We start from the raw sequence: 25,973 nt of genomic DNA, 5'->3' as shown, positions 1-25,973 counted from the left end.
ATAACAATAATATGTTTTAAACATTTGATTTTAAACCTTTGAATTCCAGATTCTTTCCCTACCTCCCTTGTCACCCACCCTTACTGTGTAATGGAAATGCAAATTTAAAGATCTTCCCTGCCCTTAGGCTAAAGTGCACCTGGAGCCTGGGATGGGAGGCTTGTTTTTCAGTTGATACTTTTGATTGGCCAGTGGGTCCAAAAGGGTGTTACATTCTCTGAGCCAGGAGAAGGCTATATAAGCTCTGATGTGTAGCTTTGTTTTGGGGGCTCACTTTGTGAAGTGTTCTGTGATTTGAGCTGGATTCTGGGAAGCCGATGTCCAGAGCCCCCCAGCTTTGAAACCCAGATGTTGTTTGGTATGGATGTAACGGTTGGACAGTTTAGAAAGCTGTCTACTTGATCTGTTTCTGTCTTGATAATTCTGCCTGTATACTTTGAAGTTCAGGGTGCTGACCTTTTTCCCCTGAACGAGGTAAACGACATATGTTTGACTGATTAAAGTAAGCTTGTTAACCCATTTTGAGTTGTTTTCCTTTATCAAAGCAGATAAACTGTATTGGCAGCAAACCCTGAGGATGCTTGGGGTGCTTGATGCTACATACTGGGAAGATAAGCAATTCAATATAGGTTGTACATGTGTAGCTATGGAAAACATTTCCATAGAGGATATATTTTGAAAGACTGACTATATTTCCCTCCATCCTATCCCACACCCCACAAGTTCTATTCTCTACTTTGATCCTGTCCCTTTTCAAAAGTGAGTGCTTCCAACTTCCCTCCCTCCCAGCCTGCCCCCCTTCCATCATCCCCTCTCTCATCCCCTTCACCCCTACTCTCCTGTAGGGTGAATACCCTATTTAGTGTATATGCCTATTCCCTCCCTAAGCCCAATTCAGTGAGAATAAGATTGACTCATTCCCTTTTATCTACCTATTCCTGCACCATTGTAAGTTTTCCCTTGCCTCTTCTATATGAGATAATTTACCCCATTCTATCTCTCCCCATCTCCTCTCGTTATATTCCTCTCTCATCTCTCAACTTCACCTTTTAAGTATCATCCCTTCCTATTCAATTAATCCTGTGCCCTCTGTCTATGTATACCTGTACACATATATACACATACTCACATACATATATACATATGCACACATACCCTCCTATATAGACATATATATGTATGTATACATATACATAAACATTTCTGTTCCCTTCAACTATTTTCATACTAAGAAAAGTTTCATAAGTTACAAAGACCATTTTTCCACATAGGAATGTAAGTAGTTCAACTCTGATGATAAGTTCCTTATGATTTCTTTTCCCTGTTTACCTTCTCTTGCTTCTTGTATCTGAATGTCAGATTTTCTATTCAACTCTGGTTTTTTCAGCAAGAAAGTCCTCTATTCCATTAAATGACCATATTTTCCCCTGAAACATGATACTCAGTTTTGCTGGGTAGGTGATTCTTGGTTTTAATCCCAGCTCCTTTGACCTCCAGAATATCATATTCCAAGCCCTTCGATCCCTCAGTGTAGAAACTGCCAGATCCTGTGTTATCCTGATTGTGTTTCCACAATATTGAAATTGTTTCTTCCTGGCTGCTTATAATATTTTCTCCTTGATCTGGGAACTCCAGAACCTGGCTATAATATTCCTAGGAGTTTTCTTTTTGGGATTTTTTTTCAGGAGGTGATCAGCAGATTCTTTCTTTTTTTTTTTTAATTTTTCAAATACTTTATTAACTTCTGATTTACATCATTCATTTCTGACAGATTTTGAGTTACAAATTTTCTCCCCATTTTTCCCCTACCCACCGCCCCAAAATAGCAGTCCCACAGGATATCCCCTCCTCCAATCTGTCCTCTCCCATATTTTCTCCCATACCCCTTTCGACTTTTCCAGTAGGGCATGGTGGATCTCTATGCCCCAGTGCCTCTATATCTTATTTCCCAATTACACATATACAAACATTTGATTTTAAAAGTGAATTCCAGATTAATTTCCTTCCTCCCTTGTCACGTACCCTTACTGGGAGGATAAGCAGTTCAGTATAGGTTGTACATGTGTGGCTAATGCAAAACAATAACATAGTAGATATATTGTAAAAGACTGACTATATTTCCCTCCCTCCTATCCCACCTCACACTTGTTCTGTTCTCTACTTTGATCCCATCCCTTTTCAAAAGTGGGTACTTCCAACTTCCCTCCCCCTCAGCCTGCCTTCCCTCTCATCCCCTTCACCCTTACTCTCCTGTAGGGTGAGATACCCTATTTAGTGTGTATTTCATTCCCTCCCCAAGCCAAATTCAATGGGAATAAGGCTGACCCATTCCCTTTTGCTTTCCTATTCTTCCCCTCTATTGTAACCATTTTCCCTTGCCTCTTTTATATGAGATAGTTTACCCCATTCTTTCTCTCCCCATCTCCTCTCATTATATTCCTCTCTCACCTCTTAGTTTCACCTTTTAAATATCATCCCTTCCTGTTAAATTGGTCCTGTGCCCTCTATCTATGTATACCTGTAAACATATGCCCATAAACCCTCATATATATATTTCTATTCCCTTCAACTACTGAGAAAGGTTTCATAAGTTACAATTATTGTTTTTCCATGTAGGAATGTTAATAGTTCAACTTTGATAAGTTCCTTATGATTTCTTTTCCCTATTTACCTTCTCATGCTTCTCTTGCTTCTTGTATCTGAATGTCAAATTTTCTATTCAACTCTGGTTTTTTCAGCAAGAATGTTTGAAAGTCCTTTATTCCACTGAATGACCATATTTTCCCCTGAAACATGATACTCAGTTTTGCTGGCTAGGTTACTCTTGGTTTTAATCCCAGCTCCTTTGACCTCTGGAATATCATATTCCAAGCCCTTTGATCCCTCAGTGTAGAAGCTGCCAGATCCTGGGTTATCCTGATTGTGTTTCCACAATATTCAAATTGTTTCTTCTTGGCTGCTTGTAATATTCTCTCCTTAATCTGGGAATTCCGGAACCTGGCTATAATATTCCTAGGAGTTTTCTTTTTGGGATCTCTTTCAGGAGGTGATCGGTGGATTCTTTCAACCTCTATTTTGCCCTGTGGTCCTAAAATATCAGGGCAATTTTCCTTGAGAATTTCTTGAAGGATGATTTCTAGGGTCTTCTTTTGTTCATGGCTTTCAGGTAGTCCAATAATTTTTAAATTATCTCTCCTGAATCTATTCTCCAGGTCAGTGGTTTTTCCAATGAGATATTTCACATTGTCTTATATTTTTTTTTATTTGTTTGAATCTGTTTAATAGTATCTTGATTTCTCATAAAGCCCACTAGCTTCCATTTGCTCCAATCTAATTCTGAAGAAATGATTATGTTCATTGGGCTTTTGAGATTTTTTTTTCCATCTGGCAAATTTGGCTTTTTAGGGCATTCTTCTCCTCATTGGCTTTTTGATCCTCTTTTGCCATTTGAGTTAGTCTATTTTTTAAGGTGTTATTTTCTTCAGTCAGGCTGTTGACTCTCATTTCATAATTTTCTTGCATCATTCTCATTTCTCTGCCCATTTTTTTTTCCAGTACTCTTATTTGGTTTTCAAAATCCTTCTTAAGTTCCTCTATGACATGTAAGCAGCTTATTCTCTAGATGGAAGCTTTAGGTACAGAAGTTCTGACTTCATTGTCTTCCTCCTGTTTCATGCCCTGTTCCTTTTCGTCCCTAAAAAAGGAATCCAAATTTGGACCGCTGTGCTTGCCTTGCTTCCCTTGCTTGCTCATGTTGCACTCGATTACATGACTTTTGGGCTTTTTGCCACAGCAGAACTCTGCTACCAGAGGGGGGAGCTTTGTCCCAATCACTGGGATTTTCTCAGCTGCTGGAGCTATTAGTTGGCTGCCCTCTCTGAAGCCTTCACAAACTCTGGCAAACTGGTCACACACCCCAGGACCTCCACCCCAGACAGTGAACTAGATCCAAGGAGGTAAAAGAGCAATTACCTCTCAGACTGGACGCTTGGTACCCCTACAATCTGTAGGCCTGGAACTCTGAAGCAGCCATGTGGCAGTGGCTGGATGGCCACCAAGCCTCAGTCTCACTCGCTCCGGGGGCAAAGGCCGGACCACACTCCCGAACTCCCAGGTCCCAAAGTCCACACTACACTGACCTCTCACTTTGTCCTTAGCATCTTTGGTTTTATAATTCTGGAAACCACCACAGCTGCTGGTGATCTGAAGTCCTTCCAGCTGGCAGCTGGTTGTTGCTGCCCTGAGGCTAAAACCTCAGCTCGTTTGGGGCTGGGCTCGGTTCCCGAGTGCTGCGTGGGCCGTTCCTGCCAGACTGTTTTCAGCAGGAGGTTAGCTTCTCTGTGTCATTTTGTGGGTTCTGTAGCTCCAAAGCTTCTTTAGAGTCATTTTTTACATAAGAGGAGGTAATAGCTGGAGCCCCATGGAAGTCCTGTTTCTACTCCCCCATCTTGACTCTGCCGGGCATTTTGTCAGATGGAAATGTGACTATTACACTGTCTCAACACATATTTAATTTTCTATTGCTAAAAGACACCACAATAAAACACTATTAATAGACAATAAAATACATTAATTTTTTATTAGATACACTAAAGATATATAAACATATAGGTTTATCCTCAAATTTAGTATGTGCTATTAGGAATTTTCCCCCAAAATATTAAAAATATCAGTGAATGGCAAACACTAATTTTTTTTAGCTTTATCTAGTATTTTCTTTCCCTATAAAAATCTCCTATAACAATTATACTAAATTTTATTTTCAAATAAAAGTTAAACTAAATAGCTAGTAATATCACCTTCCAAACTATTATTTTAAGTTCTATCCTTGGTTATTTTCTTTATAGTCTCCTTTTCAGTGATCTCCCCTGTTTCCAAGGGTCTAATTATTATCTCTATATAAATGACTCACAAATTTATATATTTATAGCCTTAATTTCCCTCCTAAACTGTAGTCCTATGACACCAACTGCTTTTTTGACATCTGGGTGTTTAATTGAACTCTTAAACTCAACATGTCTAAAACAGAGTTCATTGACCAAGCAAGGAGGGACAATGTAAAGAACACTGGCTATGCAGTTAAAAGAAATACATTCAATTTGACCTCCTGTACTATTGCGTGTGTCCCCTTGGGCAAGTTGCTTGATCTCCATGGGCCTAAAAAATGAGAGGGCTGGACTTAAATGGCCTCTTTGGCTCTATTTCAGTTCTACATCTATGATTCTATCATCTTCCCAACTCAACCTCCTCCAAACTTCCTTTCTTCTGCAGAAGGTACCACTACCATCTTTCCAGTCATCCAGGTTCCTAATGTTTAAGTCATCATTGCTAAGTCATATTAATTCTACTAGCACAATATCTCTCGGATATCCCATGTCTTCATTTACATGAACATTTACTAACATTTACATGTTAGTCCAGGCCACACTGCCTCTCACCCATTTCACTCAACCTCCTAATTTGTCTTTCTGCATCTAGTCTCATCTACTCTCTCTTTCTCTGTCTCTGTCTCCCACCTCCAAAACACCGACCAAATAATATGACCACATGATTTTCTTATTTAAAACCTCCAGCGACTATCCATAATTTTGCTCATATTTTCCTTTCAGTCTTATTTTATATTACTCCTTTTCATGCATTCTGTATTGCAGCCAAACAGGACTACTAGGTGCTCCCATCTTGACATACAATAATCCCATGTTCTGGCATCATTCCAGGTATGGATATACTTCTTGTCACTTCTACCTTTCAGAAATCTTACTTTCCTTTAAAATTTAACCACCATGAAGCCTTCCCTCATCCCCCTTATTTACTAATGTGCTCTGCTCTCTCTCTGCATAAATTATTTTGTTATACTAAGTATCTTAACAAAAAGATATAATTTTTTTCAAGGGCAGGGGTTGATTTATTTTTCTCTCCCCAGCTTGGTATTTGTACCTAACAGATAGACACTTAGCAAAAGATTTGTTGAACTGAATTTGTTGTAAAGTTTCACCAAAAGTTGAAAAATTGCTAGGCAGCACTAAGAACAACACAGAAATATAGTTCACTTCTACCTACATGGTAGAATGCCACCACCAATAGGAAAAGAATTGCTTTTGTTCAACTGCATATTAGTCATAATTTGAGTGTATATTTAAACTAAAACACTATTGAAAATAGTCCTAGAATTCTATAACTAAAATGGATAACAAAAAAAGAAATTTTATTTCTGTAAGGAAGCTTGCTATCAAAACTTCAAGTTCTGATAGATCATCTGTTCTAAAGTAAAGGACCAGGCAGCGAGGTTGTGCAGTGGATAAAATGCCAGGTCTGGAATTAGTAAGATTTATCTTTCTGAGTTCAAATCTGGGCTCAGATTAAACTAGCTGTGTAACCCTTTTTGACTCAGTTTCCTCAGTAATACTTGATTACATGTTGGGAGCACCAAGTTATCTATAAAATGAGCTGGAGGATCTTTGGAGAAAATCCCAAATGGGGACATGACTGAAAAATGACTGAATGATAACAAAAGGACTAGAGCCTTGTATAATGGATAGAGCTATGGTTTGATATTAGAATACGTAAGCCACATTCTTAGATCTGACAATAGCTATGTGACCTTGGGCAAGTTCTTTGCCTTCATTGGGCCTCCATTTCATTTTCTCTAAAACAGAGATAATAATAATAATTAAACTACCTACTTCACAGCGTTATTGGCAGGAAAGTACTTTGAAGACCTTAATGTTGCATATAAATAAGAGATTGTTTTTATTCTCTATAACATTATAAATTCCATGTATGTAAGGAATATCTTATCTAAATTTTTGATTTACCATAGTCTTACTTTTACATAGTAGGTACTTTTAAAAAATACTTAGCAAATGGTAAATTGAACTTTAAGTCTTGCCTGGAATTTTAGAAAACACTCATGCTACTTCATCTGCCGTGTGAATTTCTTTAATATTTATGCAAACCACATACACTAGCACTCATTTATTCTCTATGACTTGAATAAAAATTGTGCTTAGACAAGGGAAGATTGTAGGGTCAGGATAAACAGCACAGATTCCCAACTGCCTTTAAGAAGAACAGTGTAAGCTAAAAATCCGCCTGAACTGATGGTGCCTGGCAACTCTGTTCACTCTGTGCTCTTACTAGAGTTAACTGCTACCTCCTTGTAGTACTAGGGCAGTTGCTATTACAATGCCACTGTTGGGGCCTGATTTTGTTCTTCTATGCCAAAACTAGGTACTGCAGGCCTCAATGTTACTGGAACTGACTGTTCCATCACAGTTGATAAGGTCAGGAAATATCACACAGGATGGCTAAAGTGACTACAAAGGATTCTAGAGCTGATCATGGCAAGACTTACATTGCCCTTCCTGTTAGTGGAAATCCTCTCTAATTCAGGAAACTGGAACTACTGACATTTTGGTTCATAAGACTGTCACTAAAACTAGGAATGTCTAGCTCAAGATCACCAGTTATGTTAAGGAAAAGACACAAAGTAGGGGATGGGGAAGGGAGAAAGAAAAAGTAACAAAGCCAGAGATTCTTCTGGCCAGTATATGTGCAAGCTGCAACCTTTCTGTCAGGGTAGGAATGGAAACTTTGTAAACTGATGAAGCATCCCTTGCCAGTACTCGACAAAATAAACTGGGGTGCAGTTGGGACATTTGTACATATCCCCAATACCAGAAATGTCTCAAGGCTGAGAGGGAGAATCAAGCATCATTCTTTCAAGTGCCTTCCCCAATAGCTTGCACCAGAGAAACACAGTAAAGTCCATGTAGCACAATTCTAGTTGGCTGCTTCTTGTCAGGAAATGGCCTGACAAAGTCACTGTTCTTTTTCAATCTTCTCTTTGAGATAGCTTGAAAACACATTGCTGAAGACTTTTAGGACTATGTTTCCCCTGGCACAGATTTTTTTCTTCCATACATCAGTTCATGTCCAGTCATTCTACCAGATTCCATTTTATGTCCTACTTCTATTTCCTCACATAACACAGTGAGTACTTAGGTGCTAGGTATCTAAATGTGCTCATGCCAAGTTCATTGAGGAGAACAAATAGGTAAAAAAACATGAACAAATTCATTCTTATTTTCTGTTTCCTTGTCTTCCTGACAGTTTCTTCTGAGTGCTCTTGGGATGATGTGGCTCATCTGGGTCTCATGCCAAGCTTTCTATAGACCTCATGTCTACAGTTTTTCACTTTTTAAATGAAATTCCTAATTTTTCTGCCATCATTCTCAGTAGTATTTTACAAATGAGTCTGTATTCCAAGCTAATTTTGCCCTTGGCTGCAAAGTCTCTCTTGTTAGCCAGGAGAGTGTATGGGCTATTGTGGCAACTACTTTTAATAGATAAAATTCTGTAGAAATCATGACAATTAAGGTCATTACCTTTGTCCTTTTCTACTTGCCATTTTTCTACATCAAAAACTCATCAGACTCATTTGAATAGGTAAGGTTAAAGTGGCTAGAGTATGCAATGTCATTTTTTTCATCTTTACCTTTTTTTTTTTCTTTTTGGAGGGGGAAAAGTAGGGCATTTAGGGTTAAGTGACTTGCCCAAGGTCACACAGCTAGTTTTTTTTATGGTAAATGTCTGAGGCCGGATTTGAACTCAGGTCCCCCTGAGTCCAGGGTTGGTGCTCTATTCACTGCCCCACCTAGCCACCCCTTCATCTTTACTCTTTATTTCAATTTGATACTGATTCTGACCTTTGCTCTAATCAGATGTTTGTCTGACTGTAATATTCAGATATGACTCCTACATCAGTAAACAGTCATTCTTGGACTGTTAAGATATAATTAGTTTAATTTTTTAAAAATTATGTTATTTGATGTCATCACTTCCAAATCTCTTTTCAAAGAAAGCATTCAAGTAGTGCAACAACAACAAAAAGGAAAAGAAAAAGAGAGTACAAGATATATGATGAGAACAACATAAATGAATAGATCACTAAAAGGAAGTTGAACTCTGAGTAATGAAAAAACTAGTGAAGGTCTTGGAGACAATATAAAGAAAGATATTCTTGGGGCAGCCAGGTAGTACAATGAGTAAGAGCACCAGCTCCAGTGTCAGGATGACCTGGGGATTGAATCTGGGCTCAGACACTTAGCACCCACCCAGAAACACCTGGCCGTGTAACCTTGAGCAAGTTACTTAACCCCAATTGCTTTTTTTAAATAAAAAGAAAGATATTCTGCTTCCTACACGGAAGAGAGTGAAGAAGACTTTTTGGACAAAGTATTACATACCGTGTTTCCCCGATAATAAGACCTATCCCGAAAATAAGCCCTGCCCTTACTGTGTAAGATTCCTCTAAAATAAGCCCTCCCCTGAAAATAAGCCCTATTGAGATTGCTACTGTAGTGAAGGTGATCCCCTGCGCTACACGCTACATTACGGTACCCTCTGTATGCACCGTCCCCCCCCCCGTGAAACGCACGCCACGCCCCAAGCTGCATCCAATCAGAGCTGCAGCAGTGAGAGCTTCATCCTGTTCTTTATTGAATTCATTATTGAATAAAGGTACATTTTTTTGTTCACATTTACCTGTTTATTAAAATTGCTGTCAATGTTCATTAAAATAAGCCCTCCCCTGAAAATAAGCCCTCTAGTGTTTTTCTGTCCAAAAAATTAATAAGACAGTGTCTTATTATCAGGGAAACACGGTATGTTATTGGACTCTGATCAGATGTTTTTGTTTAACTTTTTCTCTGCCACAAGGGAGGGTTCAATCTGGGGGGAGGAGAGGTATGGTAGCATGACTGTGATGTAAAGATAAAAGGCATCAACAAACTATTTTTTAAAAAAAGAAAGCATTAGAGAAATACAGATGTGAGGCTTCTGAATAGTTATGAGCCTTTAGCCTTTTATTTCACAAACCTGACCCATATTTTCTAACATACATTTTATCATCCTCCCTTCTACTTACCTTTGTACTGAAGTTATCAACGATCAAAATGCACAAGGACTTCAAACTATCCTTTATTTAAAAACACATTCTTAGTGTGGAGAGTTCTATGAACAAGTTAAACATGTGGAGACTTTTGGAGAGAGTGGAAACCTTAGTAAACATAAGAAACTACATTATAGAGAGAAACTCTAGTTCTAGCATAATGAACAAGGCAAAGTTTTAAGTCAGAGGGGAAATATTAAAAGAAGTGATAGCAGAAATAAATGCTCTGAATGAAATAAACATGAGAGAAACTCAGAATGCAAGGCATCATGCTTTAGCTCTCCCATACCTATAGCCAAACTCCAAGACAAAGAAATAGGAAAATACTCCCTACCCTCCAGTGGCGAGAGAATGGGAAGATGCTTGAAGTATAAGAAAATTCAAAGACGGAGACAACATTAAGGAAAATGTGATCAGAAAAAAAAGCTTCCTTTTGAAGATGGCACCTGGCTTGGAAGAAGATAACGATTCTAAAGGGCAGAAATCTGAGAGGGGGGCCAGAGGAATAACCTTGTGTAAAGTAACCAAGGTAGGGAATGGAATAATAATTCTGGGAACAGTAAGCAGGCTGTTTTGCCTGAAATATAAAGTACACAGGACAGAAATGTGAAATAAATCTAGAAAGGTAGGCTGTCATTTCTATAGAGAACTGAGTCAAATTTATAAGAATACAAGTCATTCCCCAATTGATAAATGATCAAAGTATATGAACAGAGTGTTATCAGATGAAGAAATTAATCTATAATCATATGAAAAACATGCTCTAAATCACTATTGATTAGAGAAATGCAAATCAAAACAACTCTGAGGTACCACATCACACCTGTCAGACTAGCTAACATGACAAAACTTGAAAATGATAAATGCTGGAGAATATGTGGGAAAATTGGAACACTAATGCATTGTTAGTGGAGCTGTGAACTGATCCAAACAATCTGGAGAGCAATTTGGAACTATGCCCAAAGGGCTATAAAACTATACATACCCTTTGATCTAGCAACACCACTTCTAGGTCTGTATCCCAAGGAGATCATTAAAAAGGGAAAAGGACCCACATGTACAAAGATATTTATAGCAGTTCTTTTTGTGGTGGCCAAGAATTGGAAATTCACGGGATGTCCATCAACTGGGGAATGGTTGAACAAGTTGTGGTATATGAATATAATGGAATACTATTGCACTATAAGAAATGATGAGCATGTAGACATCAGAAAAATCTGGAAAGATTTACATGAACTGATGCTGAATGGAGTGAGCATAACCAGGAGAACATCATACACAGTAACAGCCATACTGTGCGATGACTAACTTTGATAGACTTAGCTCTTCTCAGTAAAGCAATGATCTAAGACAACTCCAAAAGACTCATGATGGAAAATGCTATACATATCCAGAGAAAGAACTAGGGTGTCTGAATGCAAAACAAAGCATAGTATTTGCTCTCTCTCTTTTTTGTTTGTTTCTTCTTTCTTGTGGTTCCTCCCATTGGTTCTAATTCTTCTTTACAACATGACTAATGTGAGAATATGTTTAATATGCCTATTATCAGATTGCATGCTGTCTTGGGGAGGGAGGAAGGGAGGAATGGGGAGAAAATTTAGAACTCAGAATCTTATGGAAGTCAATGTTGAAAACTAAAAATAAAGTAATTTTTAAAAAAAGAAAGAAAGAAAAAGGAAAGGTAGATGGAAGTCGGTCTGTGAAGGGCTTTAAATGCCAAGGCCTAGAGTTAGTATTTTATCCTATGGAGCCAGAGAAACTTCTTGAGTAGGAGAGTGACATGATCAGAACCTATGCTTTAGGAAGATGTGGGGTATGAAATGGGAGAGGAATGACAAACAAGAGGAGGGGGAAAACTTTCAGCCTAAAAATATACTTTTCAGGCAATCTAACCCCAGAGAAACCCTGTCTATATAACGAACATCAAGTTTTCCACCAGAGGATAATCATTAATGAACATCAGCAAATTCATATTAGAGAAGTACATGAATGTAATGAATGCAGAAAACTATTAGGCAGAACAAAACTTTAATGCACATAAGAAAATCCATACTGAAGAAAACCCCTTTAAATATCATCAATAAGGCAAAGTTACCATTTAAAGGAATACTTTAAGAAGGTGAAAAAATCCCCACAGGTGATTATCTCCATAAATTTGGATATTAAATTTGCAGATGACACATCTGGGAGGGATAACTAATACACTGAATTAAGCAGGATCAAACAAGATCATGATAGGTTAGAACAATGGTTCTCACATGGTGTGCCTCAAATTTCACTATGTGTGCCAGTTGATTCTGGCCGTTATTGCAGTTCAAAGTCTAAATCATTTTAATATAAATTTTACTTACCCAGCATATGTAGTATAGTATTCACAAAACCAGCAAAACTTAGCTATTAGAGTAACTTCCTGACTTCCAGCAGACTGCACTCTCACTATCTTCTTCAGCTCCCATCAGAATCTTGGGCTCTGAAAGCTCAGTGCTCATCTTATCTTGCCTGGAAGCCATCCTCACCATTTCTAGGCATGATCCTGAATTGCCTCCTCTGCCCTTCCTTACTATGTGTTGTCCTCTTCTATTAGAATATAAGCTCCTTGAGAGCAGAAACTGTCTTGTTGCTTGTATTTGTATCCCCAGAATTCAGCAGCCTGTCCTGTCTTATCCTATCCTATCCTATCCATATTAACCTCAAAATACACCAAACACAGAACTTGCAAAGGACTCCACAAAAAGAGATGCTCTTATTCAAAGTCTCCTGTATTGTTGCCAACTTAAATGTTAATTTTTCAACACAATTGTACAACAAAAAATACTATGCTATGAACATTTGGTCAAATGTATTAAGATTAACTTAAAAGGCATGAATGTGAAGTCCATTCAAACTGTCAACTTTACAGGTACAAGACAGGAATGGAATGATTTTTTTTGCTAGGGTTTGAAATGTGGCAACTGAACCTGAATATGCTCTTCATCTTATTAAGAGGCATAGTTTCCTGAATGAGGAAGGTGAGAGTCCTGCTGAGGTCTGTCCTTGACAAACCATATATGGAATGCTGTTTTCAGTTCTGAGTACTACATTTTAGGAATGGCACAAACAAACTGAAAAGCAAGGTGACCAAGATGGCAAAGGCCCTGAAAACTCGCCATATGAGAATCAGGCAGAGGAAGCAATTAAGAGAACTTAGGGGAGATATGGTATCTCTCTTCAAGTATCTGAAGGATTGTCATATGGAAGATAAACTAGGCTTTTCCTGCTAGGTCCCAGAGAGGAACAAATTGTAAAGTGGAAGATTTCAGCTCAATATAAGAAAAAACATTCCTAATATTTATAACTAAACAAATTGTGATGCACTACCTCAGGAAGATAGTGGGTTTCTCTTCACTAGAGGCACTCAAACACATGGTGGGTGTCCCTTTACTGGTCATTTCCCAGCTGCCTGTTCTCTGGACTTCATCATGGTCTTCATCTTTCAAGATCACACCTTGTCAGTATTCTCTGCTCTTGAGTACCCTCCCTCCCCCTCTCTGGAGGGCAGAGACCTCTCTTCCCAGAGCCTCCTTTTAAAAAGGACACCCAGTCAACATGTACATGGGAAAGTTTGTCCATGAATGAATGAACAAAAGAAGCATTAGACACTTACTCTGAGCCAAGCACTGTGTTATGGATACAAACTGAAGAGGGAGATAGTCCCAGCGCTCAAAGCAGCTAACATTCTAATTTGTAAAGATACCACATCTAGGAGCATTCGGCCACAGTGCAGATGGGCAGATGGAAGTGTCCAGTCATCCTAACAATGCCACTTTAGACCCATGGGGAATAGGACTAACTGGAGGAAACAGAGCTGGCACTGTGAGATATGGAGTGATGAGGAAAAATCGGTCCTATGATTTAGAGTGAATTAATGGACAAAGACTAAAGCAAGCATAAGGAATTGGGGACAGAGGAAATGGGACAGGAAGCAGAATGGGCACCACATATTAAAAGTCAGAGTAAATGTGCCATTTGGGCAATAAGATTCTTTGTGGAAATGCATGTAAAAGAAGACAGGACCAATTTTACTGAGGAAAGAAAGGAACACCTACTGAGGCAAATATATATAGGAATAAATACATAGAGCTATCCCAGACAGCTAAGGCCAGACCTTAGTTGACAAATGAAAAAAAATCAAGTATAAGTTTTGTACAAAACTTTCTTCAAGAAGTAACAAAAATAAATTATTTTAGGAACTGCAGGTTAGAAGGTATTAAATCTTTATCTATACTTTCTATTCCTTTTTTTTCCTTTGCTTCAGCTCCATGACTTTCAGGGGCAGGGGGGAGGGGAGCAGAATTGTCCAAAACATATCAGTGAAGAACTTGAGGCAGTTGTGAAGTATGTCTCAAATCCCAGCATTTAAAAATGTTTAACTCCTTATAGAGAAACTATTCTCTCCTCGAACTGCCAGTAGAGGATTATGGCAGCACAGTGGATAGAGTACCAGTCCTGGAATAAGGAAGACTCATCTTCCTGAGTTCAAATCTGGCCTCAGACACTTACTAGATATGTACCTGTGGGTAAGTCACTTAACTTTGTTTGCCTCAGTTTCCTCATCTGTAAATGAGTTGAGTGGAAATGGCAAACCACTCTAGTATCTTTGCCAAGAAAATCCCAAATGGGATCATGAAGAGTTGGACAGGACTGAAAAACAACTGTGCAATAGCTAAAAGGAACCTTGGAGATCATAAAATCTAATTCCCTCATTTTCACAAATGAGGAAATCCTTAAGCCATATGATCACTCAGTGGTAGAATCAAAATTAGAAAGCAGGTCTCCAGAACCTTGATCCCAGACATTTTCCCCATGCTGCTATTGTAACCTCACCAATTCTAGTGGGGGAAAGAGGAAACTATCATCAAACTAGTATGGGAAATTAAAATATGACAGCAAAGTGCTATGGAGATTGAAATAAAAATAAGCACAAGATTCAAAAATACTATTTTTAGTTAATTTTGCTAAATGTTTATGTTGGCATTAGGTATTATCCAATTATTACACAGGAAGAAAACTCTGAAAATGTGATCATTAATAAACTGGATTGGTAAGAACAATCAACTGCCCTTTTCCTGTGGTTTATACAGAGTTATAAACATGTTAGTGATGTAAAGTAAAGATCTGCAACAGCAAAGTTTTTCCTTTTAAGTTTTTTTTTGTCCTTTTAAGTTTTTACATAACATCTTATTTTCTTTAAAAAGATCAGGGTTAGCACATTTTGTCACAAGCAAAAAAATTCTATTATCATATTAGAGTTGCAAGTTTAAATATGTAATAGCTAAGAAAAAAATCCAAAAATAGTATATAAAATATTGATTTCCAGTTCATTGTATCAAAAGTTTCCAAAACTAAAACTACATCATTGTCAAACAAAAACCTTAACTAAATCCACAATGCTATCCCATAAGATCCTTAACTTCTGCTTTTCTTTGAGTACAAGATTAAATTTATGAACTTCTCTTAATTTTTAATGAAATCCCAATAGGAAATGGACTGTAGGATGAAAGAAATCCCTCTTTTTATGTATCTTAAACAAAGGTGATTTGTAGTATATATCTGTCTTTCAAACAGTTGACAAAATAGCTTATGAAGCTTATCAATAGTGACTGAATTAGCTCTCTATGACCTAGATAAAAATCTTGTTAGATCACATACCCTTTCATATTACTTTTCACTCAACTACTTGCTTATTTGCTTTTAATTACAGTTCAGTTGTCTCAGTTGTATTTGACTCTCTGTGACCCCATATGGGATATTCTTGGCAAAGATAATGGAGTGGTTTGAAATTTACTTCTCCAGTGTGTTAAGGCAAACAGAGGTTGAGTGACTTGCTCAGGGTCATAGTGCTAGACAAATGTCTGCAACTGAATTTGAACTCAGGTCTTTCTGGTTCCAGTTGCAGCACTTTACCCCATGAGTCATCTAGCTGCCTTGCTTTTTTGCTAGCTCCTAAAAAAAAATCTCATCCAAAAGAAAATTTCTTCATGCTCTCAGTACTATCTGAAATGCTCTGTTCTCTGATAGCCACTTCCTTAGGCCTTTGGAAGCATATTTCTGAGCAGTCCTTCAAAAAGACTGTCATTAAAAATATAACACAAAACTTTAGTAAGTTTTGGTTTTTATACCCCTCTCCCCAATTTTCAGCTTCTTTTTATATGATCCTAATAGATTGTAAGGTCCTTTAAGGGCAACGATTATCTTTTGCTTTGCTTTTGCTTTTGCTCAGTACTTAGCACAGCACAGTACAAGGGACACAGTAGGTACTTAATAAATCTGTATGGACTATTTTCGAAATATATAATACATGCTCTATAATTACTGCCTTATAGACTACAACTTAAAAATTCTGAAAGGTGAAAAACCGAGTTACTTAATGAAATATCTCTTTTGGCAAACCAAAATAGAGAGCTAAAAAGAAGACAGAGAAAGGGATGAATATGTTTAAAAAGCTTATTGGGAGGTAAGGTCAAATGGGATATTTTTTTTAAATTTGAGAACAACCTTTCATTAAACCTATCAGTATTATATCATTAGAACTCTGATTATATGAAATATATAACTTTAATATTCTTCCTTTATTCTAGAATTCCTGCTTCTCTGACTTTTGAGATAGCATTATATCCACTACCTTTAACATATGTTTTTTCTGAAGAATTTTTATATGACTAACATCTTGACATGACCAACATTTCAAAAATAAGCTCATTTTTAATGAAAAAAAAAATACGATACCTTTTCCAGTTCTCTTGGTATTCGCATACATGTGTATACTCTCTCTCTTCTTTCTGTATATTTTGCCTCATTATGTTCAAGGAAGTACCCTCTTGTTAGTTCAGCACTGAGGAACCTCAACAATGAAAGCTCTATAGAAAAATAAAGTGACAAAACAGAAAGAACAGTCAACAAGCTCTTATAGAGTAACTTACACTTTAATTAGGGGAGATGTGTAGTATATAGATGAGGCAACTAGAGAATAATATAAGGCAATATATGGCTGAGCACTTAGCACAGTATTATTATGCACATAGTTGAATGTTCCTGGATATGAATGAATGTGCTTAATTGAATGAAGTGCTAGATTCAATTCAACAGACATTTATGAAAGCACCTACTATGTGCAACATACAGTGTGCTAGGCACTGGAAGAATACAACATATAAACAGATAAGTACAAACAGATTAGTTTGAGGTGGGAGAGAGCACTAACAACTTCGAAATCAGAGATTTTCCTAAGAGTTAGGATCTGAGTTGTGTCTTGAAAGAAGTAATGGCCTTCAAGAGGCAGAGGTGAGGTGAAGGTATTTCAGAGATAGGGGGTGGCCTGTACAAAGGCAAGTGGAACATGGCATGTCCAGTTCTGGGGGCAGCAAGGCGGCCAGAGCTTGGGTAGAATGAAGAATGTGTGAATGGGGGTAATGTGAATAATTCTGGAAAGGTAGACTAGAGTCTGATTATGAAGAGTTTTAAATGTCAATGTGAAGTGTTTGCATTTTATCCAGAAGTGGGAGAGCCCCAGAAACATTTTGAGCAGAAGAATAACATGGTAATACTTAAGCTTTAGAAAAATTACTTTTGCAGACATGACAATGAAAAATTGGAAAGGAGACGGACTAGAAGTAGAGAGACCAATTAATAAATTATTGTAATAATCCAAACAAGATGGTTGAGAGTCTTAATTAGGAAGCTGGTTATAAAAGCAATGATAAGGAGGCAATTGTGAAAAATGCTATAAAGTAATAGAGTAGATATAGGAAAGAATGAAGAATGACAATGACTCTAGGACTGGGAACCTGGGTGACTATGGCCACAACAGAATCGTGAAGTCTGGGGAAGGGGCATATTTCAGGAACAAGATAATGAGTTATATTATATTTTATTTTTTTTAATGCTTTATTAACTTCTGATTTACATCATCCGTTTCTGCCAGATTTTGAGTTATAAATTTTCTCCCCATTTCTCCCCCACCCACCGCCCCAAAAATAGCAGTCCCACAGGATATCCCCTCCTCCAATATGCTCTCTCCCACATTTTCCCCCATAACCCTTTCCACTTTTCCAGTGGATCTCTATGCCTCAGTGCCTGCACATCCCATTTCCCAATTACATGTAAGATGGTGTTAATTATAGTATACACACACACACACACATATACATATTTGAATATTTGATTTCAAAACTTTCAATTCCAGATTCATTCCCCTCTTTCCCCGTCACCCACCCCTACTGGGAAGATACACAGTTCAGTATAGGTTGCACATGTGTGGCTAATGCAAAACAATAACATAGTAGATACATTGTAAAAGACACTTCCCTCCCTCCCATCTCACCTCCCACCCGCTCTACTCTCCACTTTGATCCCGTCTATTTTCAAAAGTGAGTCCTTCCAACCTCCCTCTCCCCCAGCCTAACCTCCCTTCTATCATCCTTCCTCTCATCCCCTTCCCCCCCTATTCTCCTGGAGGGTGAGATCCCCTATTTAGTGTGTATTTCACTCCCTCCTCAAGCCAAATTCAATGGGAATAAGGTTGACCCATTCCCTTTTGCCTTCCTATTCTTCCCCTTCATTGTAACCATTTTCCCTTGCCTCTTCTGTATGAGATGGTTTACCCCAATCTGTCTCTCCCCATCTCCTCTCATTATATTCCTCTCACCTCTTAATTTTACCTTTTAAGTATCATTCCTTCCTGTTAAATTGGACCTGTGCCCTCTCTATATATATACCTGTAAACATATATACACACATTCACATATGTATTTATATGCCCATATACCCTCATAAATAGACAAATATATTTCTAATCCCTTCAACTACTGAGAAAAGTTTCATAAGTTACAATTATTGTTTTTCCATGTAGGAATGTTAATTGTTCAACTTTGATAAGTTCCTTATGATTCCTTTTCCCTGTTTACCTTCTCATGCTTCTCTTGCTTCTTGTATCTGAATGTCAAATTTTCTGTTCAACTCTGGTTTTTTCAGCAAGAATGCTTGAAAGTCCTCTATTCCACTGAATGACCATATTTTCCCCTGAAACATGATACTCAGTTTTGCTGGGTAGGTGACTCTTGGTTTTAATCTCAGCTCCCTTGACCTCCGGAATATCACATTCCAGGCCCTTCGATCCCTCAGTGTAGAAGCTGCCAGATCCTGGGTTATCCTGATTGTGTTTCCACAATATTGAAATTGTTTCTTCCTGGCTGCTTATAATATTCTCTCCTTAATCTGGGAATTCCAGAACCTGGCTATAATATTCCTAGGAGTTTTCTTTTTGGGATCTTTTTCAGGAGGTGATCGGTGGATTCTTTCAACCTCTATTTTGCCCTCTGGTACTAAAACATCAGGGCAGTTTTCTTTGAGAACTTCCTGGAGGATGATTTTAGGTTCTTACTTTGGTCATAGCTTTCAGGCAGTCCAATAATTTTTAAATTATCTCTCCTGGATCTATTTTCCAGGTCAGTGGTTTTTCCCATGAGATATTTCACATTGCCTTCTATTCTTTCATTTGTTTGGATCTGTTTAACAGCATCTTGATTTCTCATAAAATCATCAGCTTCCATTTGCTCCAATCTAATTCTGAAGCAATGATTCTCCTCATTGAGCTTTTGAGATTCTTTTTCCATCAGGCAAATTTGGCTTTTTAAGGCATTCTTCTCCTCATTGCCTTTTTGAGCCTCCTTTGCCATTTGAGTCAGTCTGTTTTTTAAGGTATTATTTTCCTCAGTCAGGCTGTTGACTCTCATTTCATAATTTTCTTGCATTGTTCTCATTTCTCTTCCCAATTTTTCCTCCACTTCTCTTATTTGGTTTTCAAAATCTTTCTTTTTTTTTTTAATGCTTTATTAACTTCTGATTTACATCGTTCGTTCCCGCCAGATTTTGAGTTACAAATTTTCTCCCCGTTTTTCCCCCACCCATCCCCCCAAAACAGCAGTCCCACAGGATATCCCCACCTCTGATCTACTCTCTCCCATATTTTCTCCCATACCCGTTTCAACTTTTCCAGTAGGGCATGGTGGATCTCTATATTTCCCAATTACATGTAAAACAATATTGATAATAGTACATATATATTTAAACATTTGATTTTAAAACTTTGAATTCCAGATTCATTCCCTTCCTCCCTTATCACCCACCCTTACTGGGAAGATAAGCAGTTCAGTATAGGTTGTACATGTGTGGCTAATGCAAAACAATAACATAGCAGATATATTGTAAAAGACTGACTATATTTCCCTCCCTCCTATCACACATCCCACTTGTTCTATTCTCTACTTTGATCCTGTCCCTTTTCAATAGTGGGTGCTTCCAACTTCCCTCCCCCCCAGCCTGCCCTCCCTTCCATCATCCCCCCTCACATCCCCTCCCCCCCCATTCTCCTGGAGGGTGAGATCCCCTATTTAGTGTGTATATTCCTCCCTCCTCAAGCCAGATTCAATAGGAATAAGGTTGACCCATTCCCTTTTGCCTTCCTATTCTTCCCCTCCATTGTAACCATTTTCCCTTGCCTCTTCTGTATGAGATAGTTGCCCCACTCTGTCTCTCCCCATCTCCTCTCATTATATCCCTCTCACCTCTTAATTTCACCTTTTAAGTATCATCCCTTCCTGTTAAATTGGTCCCATGCCCTCTATCTATGTATACCTGTAAACATATATACACACATTCACATATGTATTCATATGCCTGCATACCCTCATATAAAGACTATATATATTATTTCTAATCCCTTCAACTACTGAGAAAAGTTTCATAAGTTACAATTATTGTTTTTCCATGTAGGAATGTTAATAGTTCAACTTTGGCCAAGTGGCTCAGCAAGCAAGAGCACCGGCCCCAGTGCCGGGACGACCCGGATCAAATCCGGGCCCAGACACCCAGCATCACACCCAGAAACAACTGGCCGTGCAACCCCGAGCAAGCCACTCAACCCCGATTGCTCAAAAAAAAAAAATAGTTCAACTTTGATAAGTTCCTTATGATTTCTTTTCCCTGTTTACCTTCTCATGCTTCTCTTGCTTCTTGTATCTGAATGTCAAATTTTCTATTCAGCTCTGGTTTTTTCAGCAAGAATGCTTGAAAGTCCTGTATTCCACTGAATGACCATATTTTCCCCTGAAACAGGATACTCAGTTTTGCTGGGTAGGTGACTCTTGGTTTTAAACCCAGCTCCCTTGACCTCCGGAATATCACATTCCAGGCCCTTCGATCCCTCAGTGTAGAAGCTGCCAGATCCTGGGTTATCCTGATTGTGTTTCCACAATATTCAAATTGTTTCTTCCTGGCTGCTTGTAATATTCTCTCCTTAATCTGGGAATTCTGGAACCTGGCTATAATATTCCTAGGAGTTTTCTTTTTGGGATCTTTTTCAGGAAGTGATCGGTGGATTCTTTCAACCTCTATTTTGCCCTCTGGTACTAAAACATCAGGGCAGTTTTCTTTGAGAACTTCCTGGAGGATGCTTTCCAGGCTCTTACTTTGGTCATGGCTCTCAGGCAGTCCAATAATTTTAAAATTATCTCTCCTGGATCTATTTTCCAGGTCAGTGGTTTTTCCCATGAGATATTTCACATTGCCTTCTATTCTTTCATTTGTTTGGATCTGTTTAACAGCATCTTGATTTCTCATAAAGTCATCAGCTTCCATTTGCTCCAATCTAATTCTGAAGCAATGATTCTCCTCATTGAGTTTTTGAGATTCTTTTTCCATCTGGCAAGTTTGGATTTTTAAGGCATTCTTCTCCTCATTGCCTTTTTGAGCCTCCTTTGCCATTTGAGTCAGTCTGGTTTTTAAGGTATTATTTTCCTCAGTCAGGCTGTTGACTCTCATTTCATAATTTTCTTGTATTGTTCTCATTTCTCTTCCCAATTTTTCCTCCACTTCTCTTATCTGCTTCTTAAGGTCCTCTATGGCCTGTAACCAGCTTGTATTTTCCTTTGAAGCTTTTGGTGCAGGAGTTCTGACTTCACTGCTTTCCTCCTGTTCCATGCCTTGCTCCTTTTTGTCCCCAAAATAGGAGTGTATTGTTGGAATCTTCTGTCTGCTTTGTTTCCTTTGCCTGCTCATTTTGCCACTCAATTACTTGACTTATGGGCCTTTTGCCACAGTAGGACTCTGCCACCAGACAGGGGAGTTTTCGTCCCAAACGCTGGGGTTTTCTCAGCTGCCAGAGGTATTAGATGGGTGCCCTCTCTAAGGTCTCCACACGCTCTGGCAAGCTGGACACACACCCCAGAACCTCCACCCTAGACTGCAATCCAGATCCAAGCAGGTTAAAGCAAGAGGGATTACCCCTCAGACTGGTGCTTGGTCCCCCTACACTCTGCAGGCCAAGAGCTGAAGCCGCCAAGTGGAGCTGGCTGGCTGTGCAGGCGTCTCAGCCCTGGGGGTAAAAGCCACGCACTCCCACTTACTGGTCCCAAAGTCCAGACTCTACTGACCTCTCACTTTGTCCTTTGTATCTATGTGTTGATAAATCTGAAAACGGCTACAACTGCTGCTGATCTGGAGTCCCTCTGGCTGATGGCTGGTCAGGCCCGCCCTGGGGCTAAAGTCTTGGTGTGGGGCTGGGCTCGGCTCCCAGACCGCTGCGCTGGCCAATTCCTGCCGGCCTGCTGGGCTGTCCTCAGCAGGAGGTTAGCTTCTCTGTGTCATTTTGTGGGTTCTGCAGCTCCAAAGTTTGTTTAGAGTCCCCTTTTTACATGGATTGGGGAGGGTGGAAGCCGGAGCTGAGGGAAGGTCATGCTTCTACTCCGCCATCTTGGCTCCTCCCCCGAATGAGTTATATTTTAGACATGTAGAATCTGAGATGCCTATGGAAGATCCAGGTGGAAATGTCAGTCAAGTTGTTGGTAAAGGAGGTCTAAAGCCCAGAAGAGAGATTAAGGCTGGATATACAGATTTGAGAGTCATCTAGAAAGAGATGGTAATTGAAGCCATGGAAGCTGATGAAGAGGACCCAGGACAGAACCATGAGGGAAAACCATGGTTAGGGTTAGGACATTACTATATGGCAGAAAATTATTTAGTACATAATCATCATGGGATAGGAATGTCAGAAAAGGCTTTGTGACAAAAAGTGAAATTAGTTTAACTTTGAAGGCAGTGCAGGACTTTAATGACAGAAAGAAACACAAATAGGGAAAGAATATATATTAAGAGCATTTAAAACAGCAAGGAAGTATGCTAAATCTAAAGAGAGATAATTCCACTTAACTATTTTTAAATCCTAGGTTCTGAGCAATTCTCATCTGATGTTTTAAAAATTCTTCCTTCCTAGGTGGTCCACAAAGTTGCTGACAAAATTCTTCACATACTGCTTCCCTTATCATAAGACATCAGTTGAACACTTATAAGGGTTTTTCCTTTGCAGTCAGGATCAGGACCAAATTTTTTTTATCAAGTTCTGCATAATGCACCCCCCCTTCCTTTGCATTATTCTATTTTCTTTCTTGTCTCCTGTTTCTCCTGAGAAAATTCACTCATGTTATCAATAGAACTTTAGAATTAGAGGGGCCCTTACACATTCTCCAGTCAACATCCTCATTTTACAGATGAGGAAACTAAAACCCAAAGAAGGGAACTGACTTATTTAGGGTCACATATTCAAGGCACAAAATTGGAAAGAAAACCCAATTTTCTTGTACCATGATCTCACCTTTAAGCCTTTTTAAAAAAACAAAAAACAAACAAGATTAGACTTTTTGAAAGATAAACAATTAGTAGAAAAGCTTCAGTTACTCTTCAGAGTTCATTGAGCTAATCTGCTTTCTTCCTTTCAACATTCAGAAAATCCCAGTTCTGCTCTCTGAGTTCTACAAAGACTGACTATAAAAACTGTTCACATGCCTTTGCTTTCCTTTGTGCTGTTGGGTTTGTGGGCATTTTACTAGATATCATATGTCTTTTCTAAAAGTGTAGGCAAAAAACAAGAATAACTTTAATTCTTATCATAGGATTACAGTTTTAGAGCAGTAATCTATAGTTAGACGTTTTGGAGCTCAGCCCCCTTCTTTTTACAGATGAAGTGACCTGCCCAAGGACTCACAGCTCGTGAGGAGTTTGGGGTCTTCCTGACTTTAAGGTAGTTCTCCACACTCTGCCATGCCGCCTCTCTGATAAAAATACAAAATGTCAATTTCAGTGGGACCCCTTTAGTACACAGACCTCAGGAAGTCTCAAGTCAAATCCTCATCTCTTGCTGGTCACAGATCCATGTCCAAGTGTTCAGAATGGCTTTGGATTTCAGTTTCCTCATTTGTAAAAGGAAAGGGATGACTACCTTAATCTCTAAAGTCCTTCCCAGCTCGGATAGTCATTAGTCCAAGACTGTATCTGACACATTAAGACCTTTCAGTTAGATAAGAGATTTCAATTCAATTCAAACCTTTTAAAATGCCTACTTTTATGTCCAATATACGGTGACAGGTAAAGAGAAGAGAAAGACAAAAATACCACAGGTCTTGCCCTTAAGGAGCTTCAATTTTAATAGAATGAACCAAAAGAACGTAAATATTCTGACAGGTGGTATTTATAAAAGGATTGGAGGAAGGTAAAAAGTCTAGAAGTTATAACAAACAAAAATGTAGAGAGAGAAGAGAGAAGGGAGCAATGAATGGAAAAAGGAGCTGGAAGTCTATAGTCTTGTAATCAGAAGACTTGGGTTCAAATCCAGATTTTTAACAATTACTAATTGTTCCTTGCTTGACAAAGTTACTTTACCTCAGCTTCAATCTGATTCTTTAAAAATGAGAATAATATTTGCATTACCTATGTCATAGAATTGGTGTAAATAAAATCCTTAGTTAAATATCAAGTATTTTAGAACTAAATTATTATTACATTAGAGCAGTAAACAGTAGTTAGTCTAATAGTAGAGAACAGAGTGGGCAACAAAAAGATAGGGTGGGTGGTAAACAACTGCTTGCATCTCAATACTTTGAGAAGGAAAAAAAGAAATTTTATTTTAGGAGCTTTTCTCCACAAATAACAAAGAGTTAACATTTAAAGCTTTACCATAAAAATTGTACCCCAAAGTTTTTTCTTTCTACCAAAGATTCTGGACTGATGACTATCATAATAAGGAGGTACACTATAACAGAGCTCTACTGTATTGCCTAGTATTTGTTTTGAGGACTATCTGTACATTTATTATACTTCAGTTCTCTAATGACAAAAAGATGGGTATACTCATTAATAACAATCTGCATTGATTTACTGCCAAAATGACAGATTAAATTTGCATAATACAATTGTGTGTAATATACCAACTTCAGGACTTAAAATATGTTGCAAATAACAGCATGTATTTTACCTCACTGCTATCCACACCTAAACAGACTAAACAGTTTGAGCATTTACCTCTTAGCTTGATTAATTGTTTTGTTGACTGTCTGGATAAGAAAGTGACAAAGAAAATGCTAATAATTGAGATGCTTTTCAGAGAGCCTCTTGTTAAACATTTTACCAGGGCTTCCAGGCCATCTGATTATCCCTTGGGTCAGCTTGAGAGTCTATAATTGATCTGAATTTGCTTCAGACAAAATCCCCAAATCTGCCCTAGCATGAACCTGAATCTCTCTATATATAAAAATCAATCCAATAATCCAAGGCCTGATCCATGTAGTATCATAGTGGACATTCCCTCTGAACTATCCAGAGAAAATAGAGTAATGCAAAGTCATCCCCTCTATTTGTCTTGTAACCTGAGGTTAAAATTCCAATTAATAATCTCTTTACTAAGGTATCAGAGTAAATCTGGTTTCCTTTCTCCTTTTCCCCATTGGATCCCAGTTCCTACTTCATTTACTTATGATCTTTCCTTGCCAGTATCTGTATAGGCAGGTTAATAATCTCCTATAGAGGGAATTATTCTTATGTCTCTCTAATTCTAAATTTATTGAAATAGCTAGAGAAAGTCACTCAACTATGCAGGCTGGAACTCCTAGAAATTTGTTATTTAATCTCAACTTTATCCTCCCTGCAGTGACATAAT

At 38.3% G+C, this 25,973-nt stretch overlaps 1 protein-coding gene across 1 annotated transcript in view; it reads right to left on the bottom strand.

Moving 5' to 3' along the window:
* TAPT1 (transmembrane anterior posterior transformation 1) overlaps window positions 1-25,973 on the bottom strand; it is a 104,870-nt gene that overhangs the window by 67,270 nt on the left and 11,627 nt on the right. Inside the window, exon 2 of the mRNA XM_069069385.1 lies at window positions 16,718-16,848. Coding sequence (XP_068925486.1) covers window positions 16,718-16,848 — 131 coding nt within the window. The remainder of the gene's footprint in view (window positions 1-16,717; window positions 16,849-25,973) is intronic.

Source organism: Petaurus breviceps, unplaced genomic scaffold (assembly GCF_028583685.1).
Source record: "Petaurus breviceps papuanus isolate PSGF00001 unplaced genomic scaffold, PetGlider_PUasm1.0 140, whole genome shotgun sequence".
Classification (NCBI taxonomy): Eukaryota; Metazoa; Chordata; class Mammalia; order Diprotodontia; family Petauridae; genus Petaurus; species Petaurus breviceps.
Note: the sequence above shows the minus strand (reverse complement) of the source record. Positions and strands in the feature narration are given on the sequence as shown.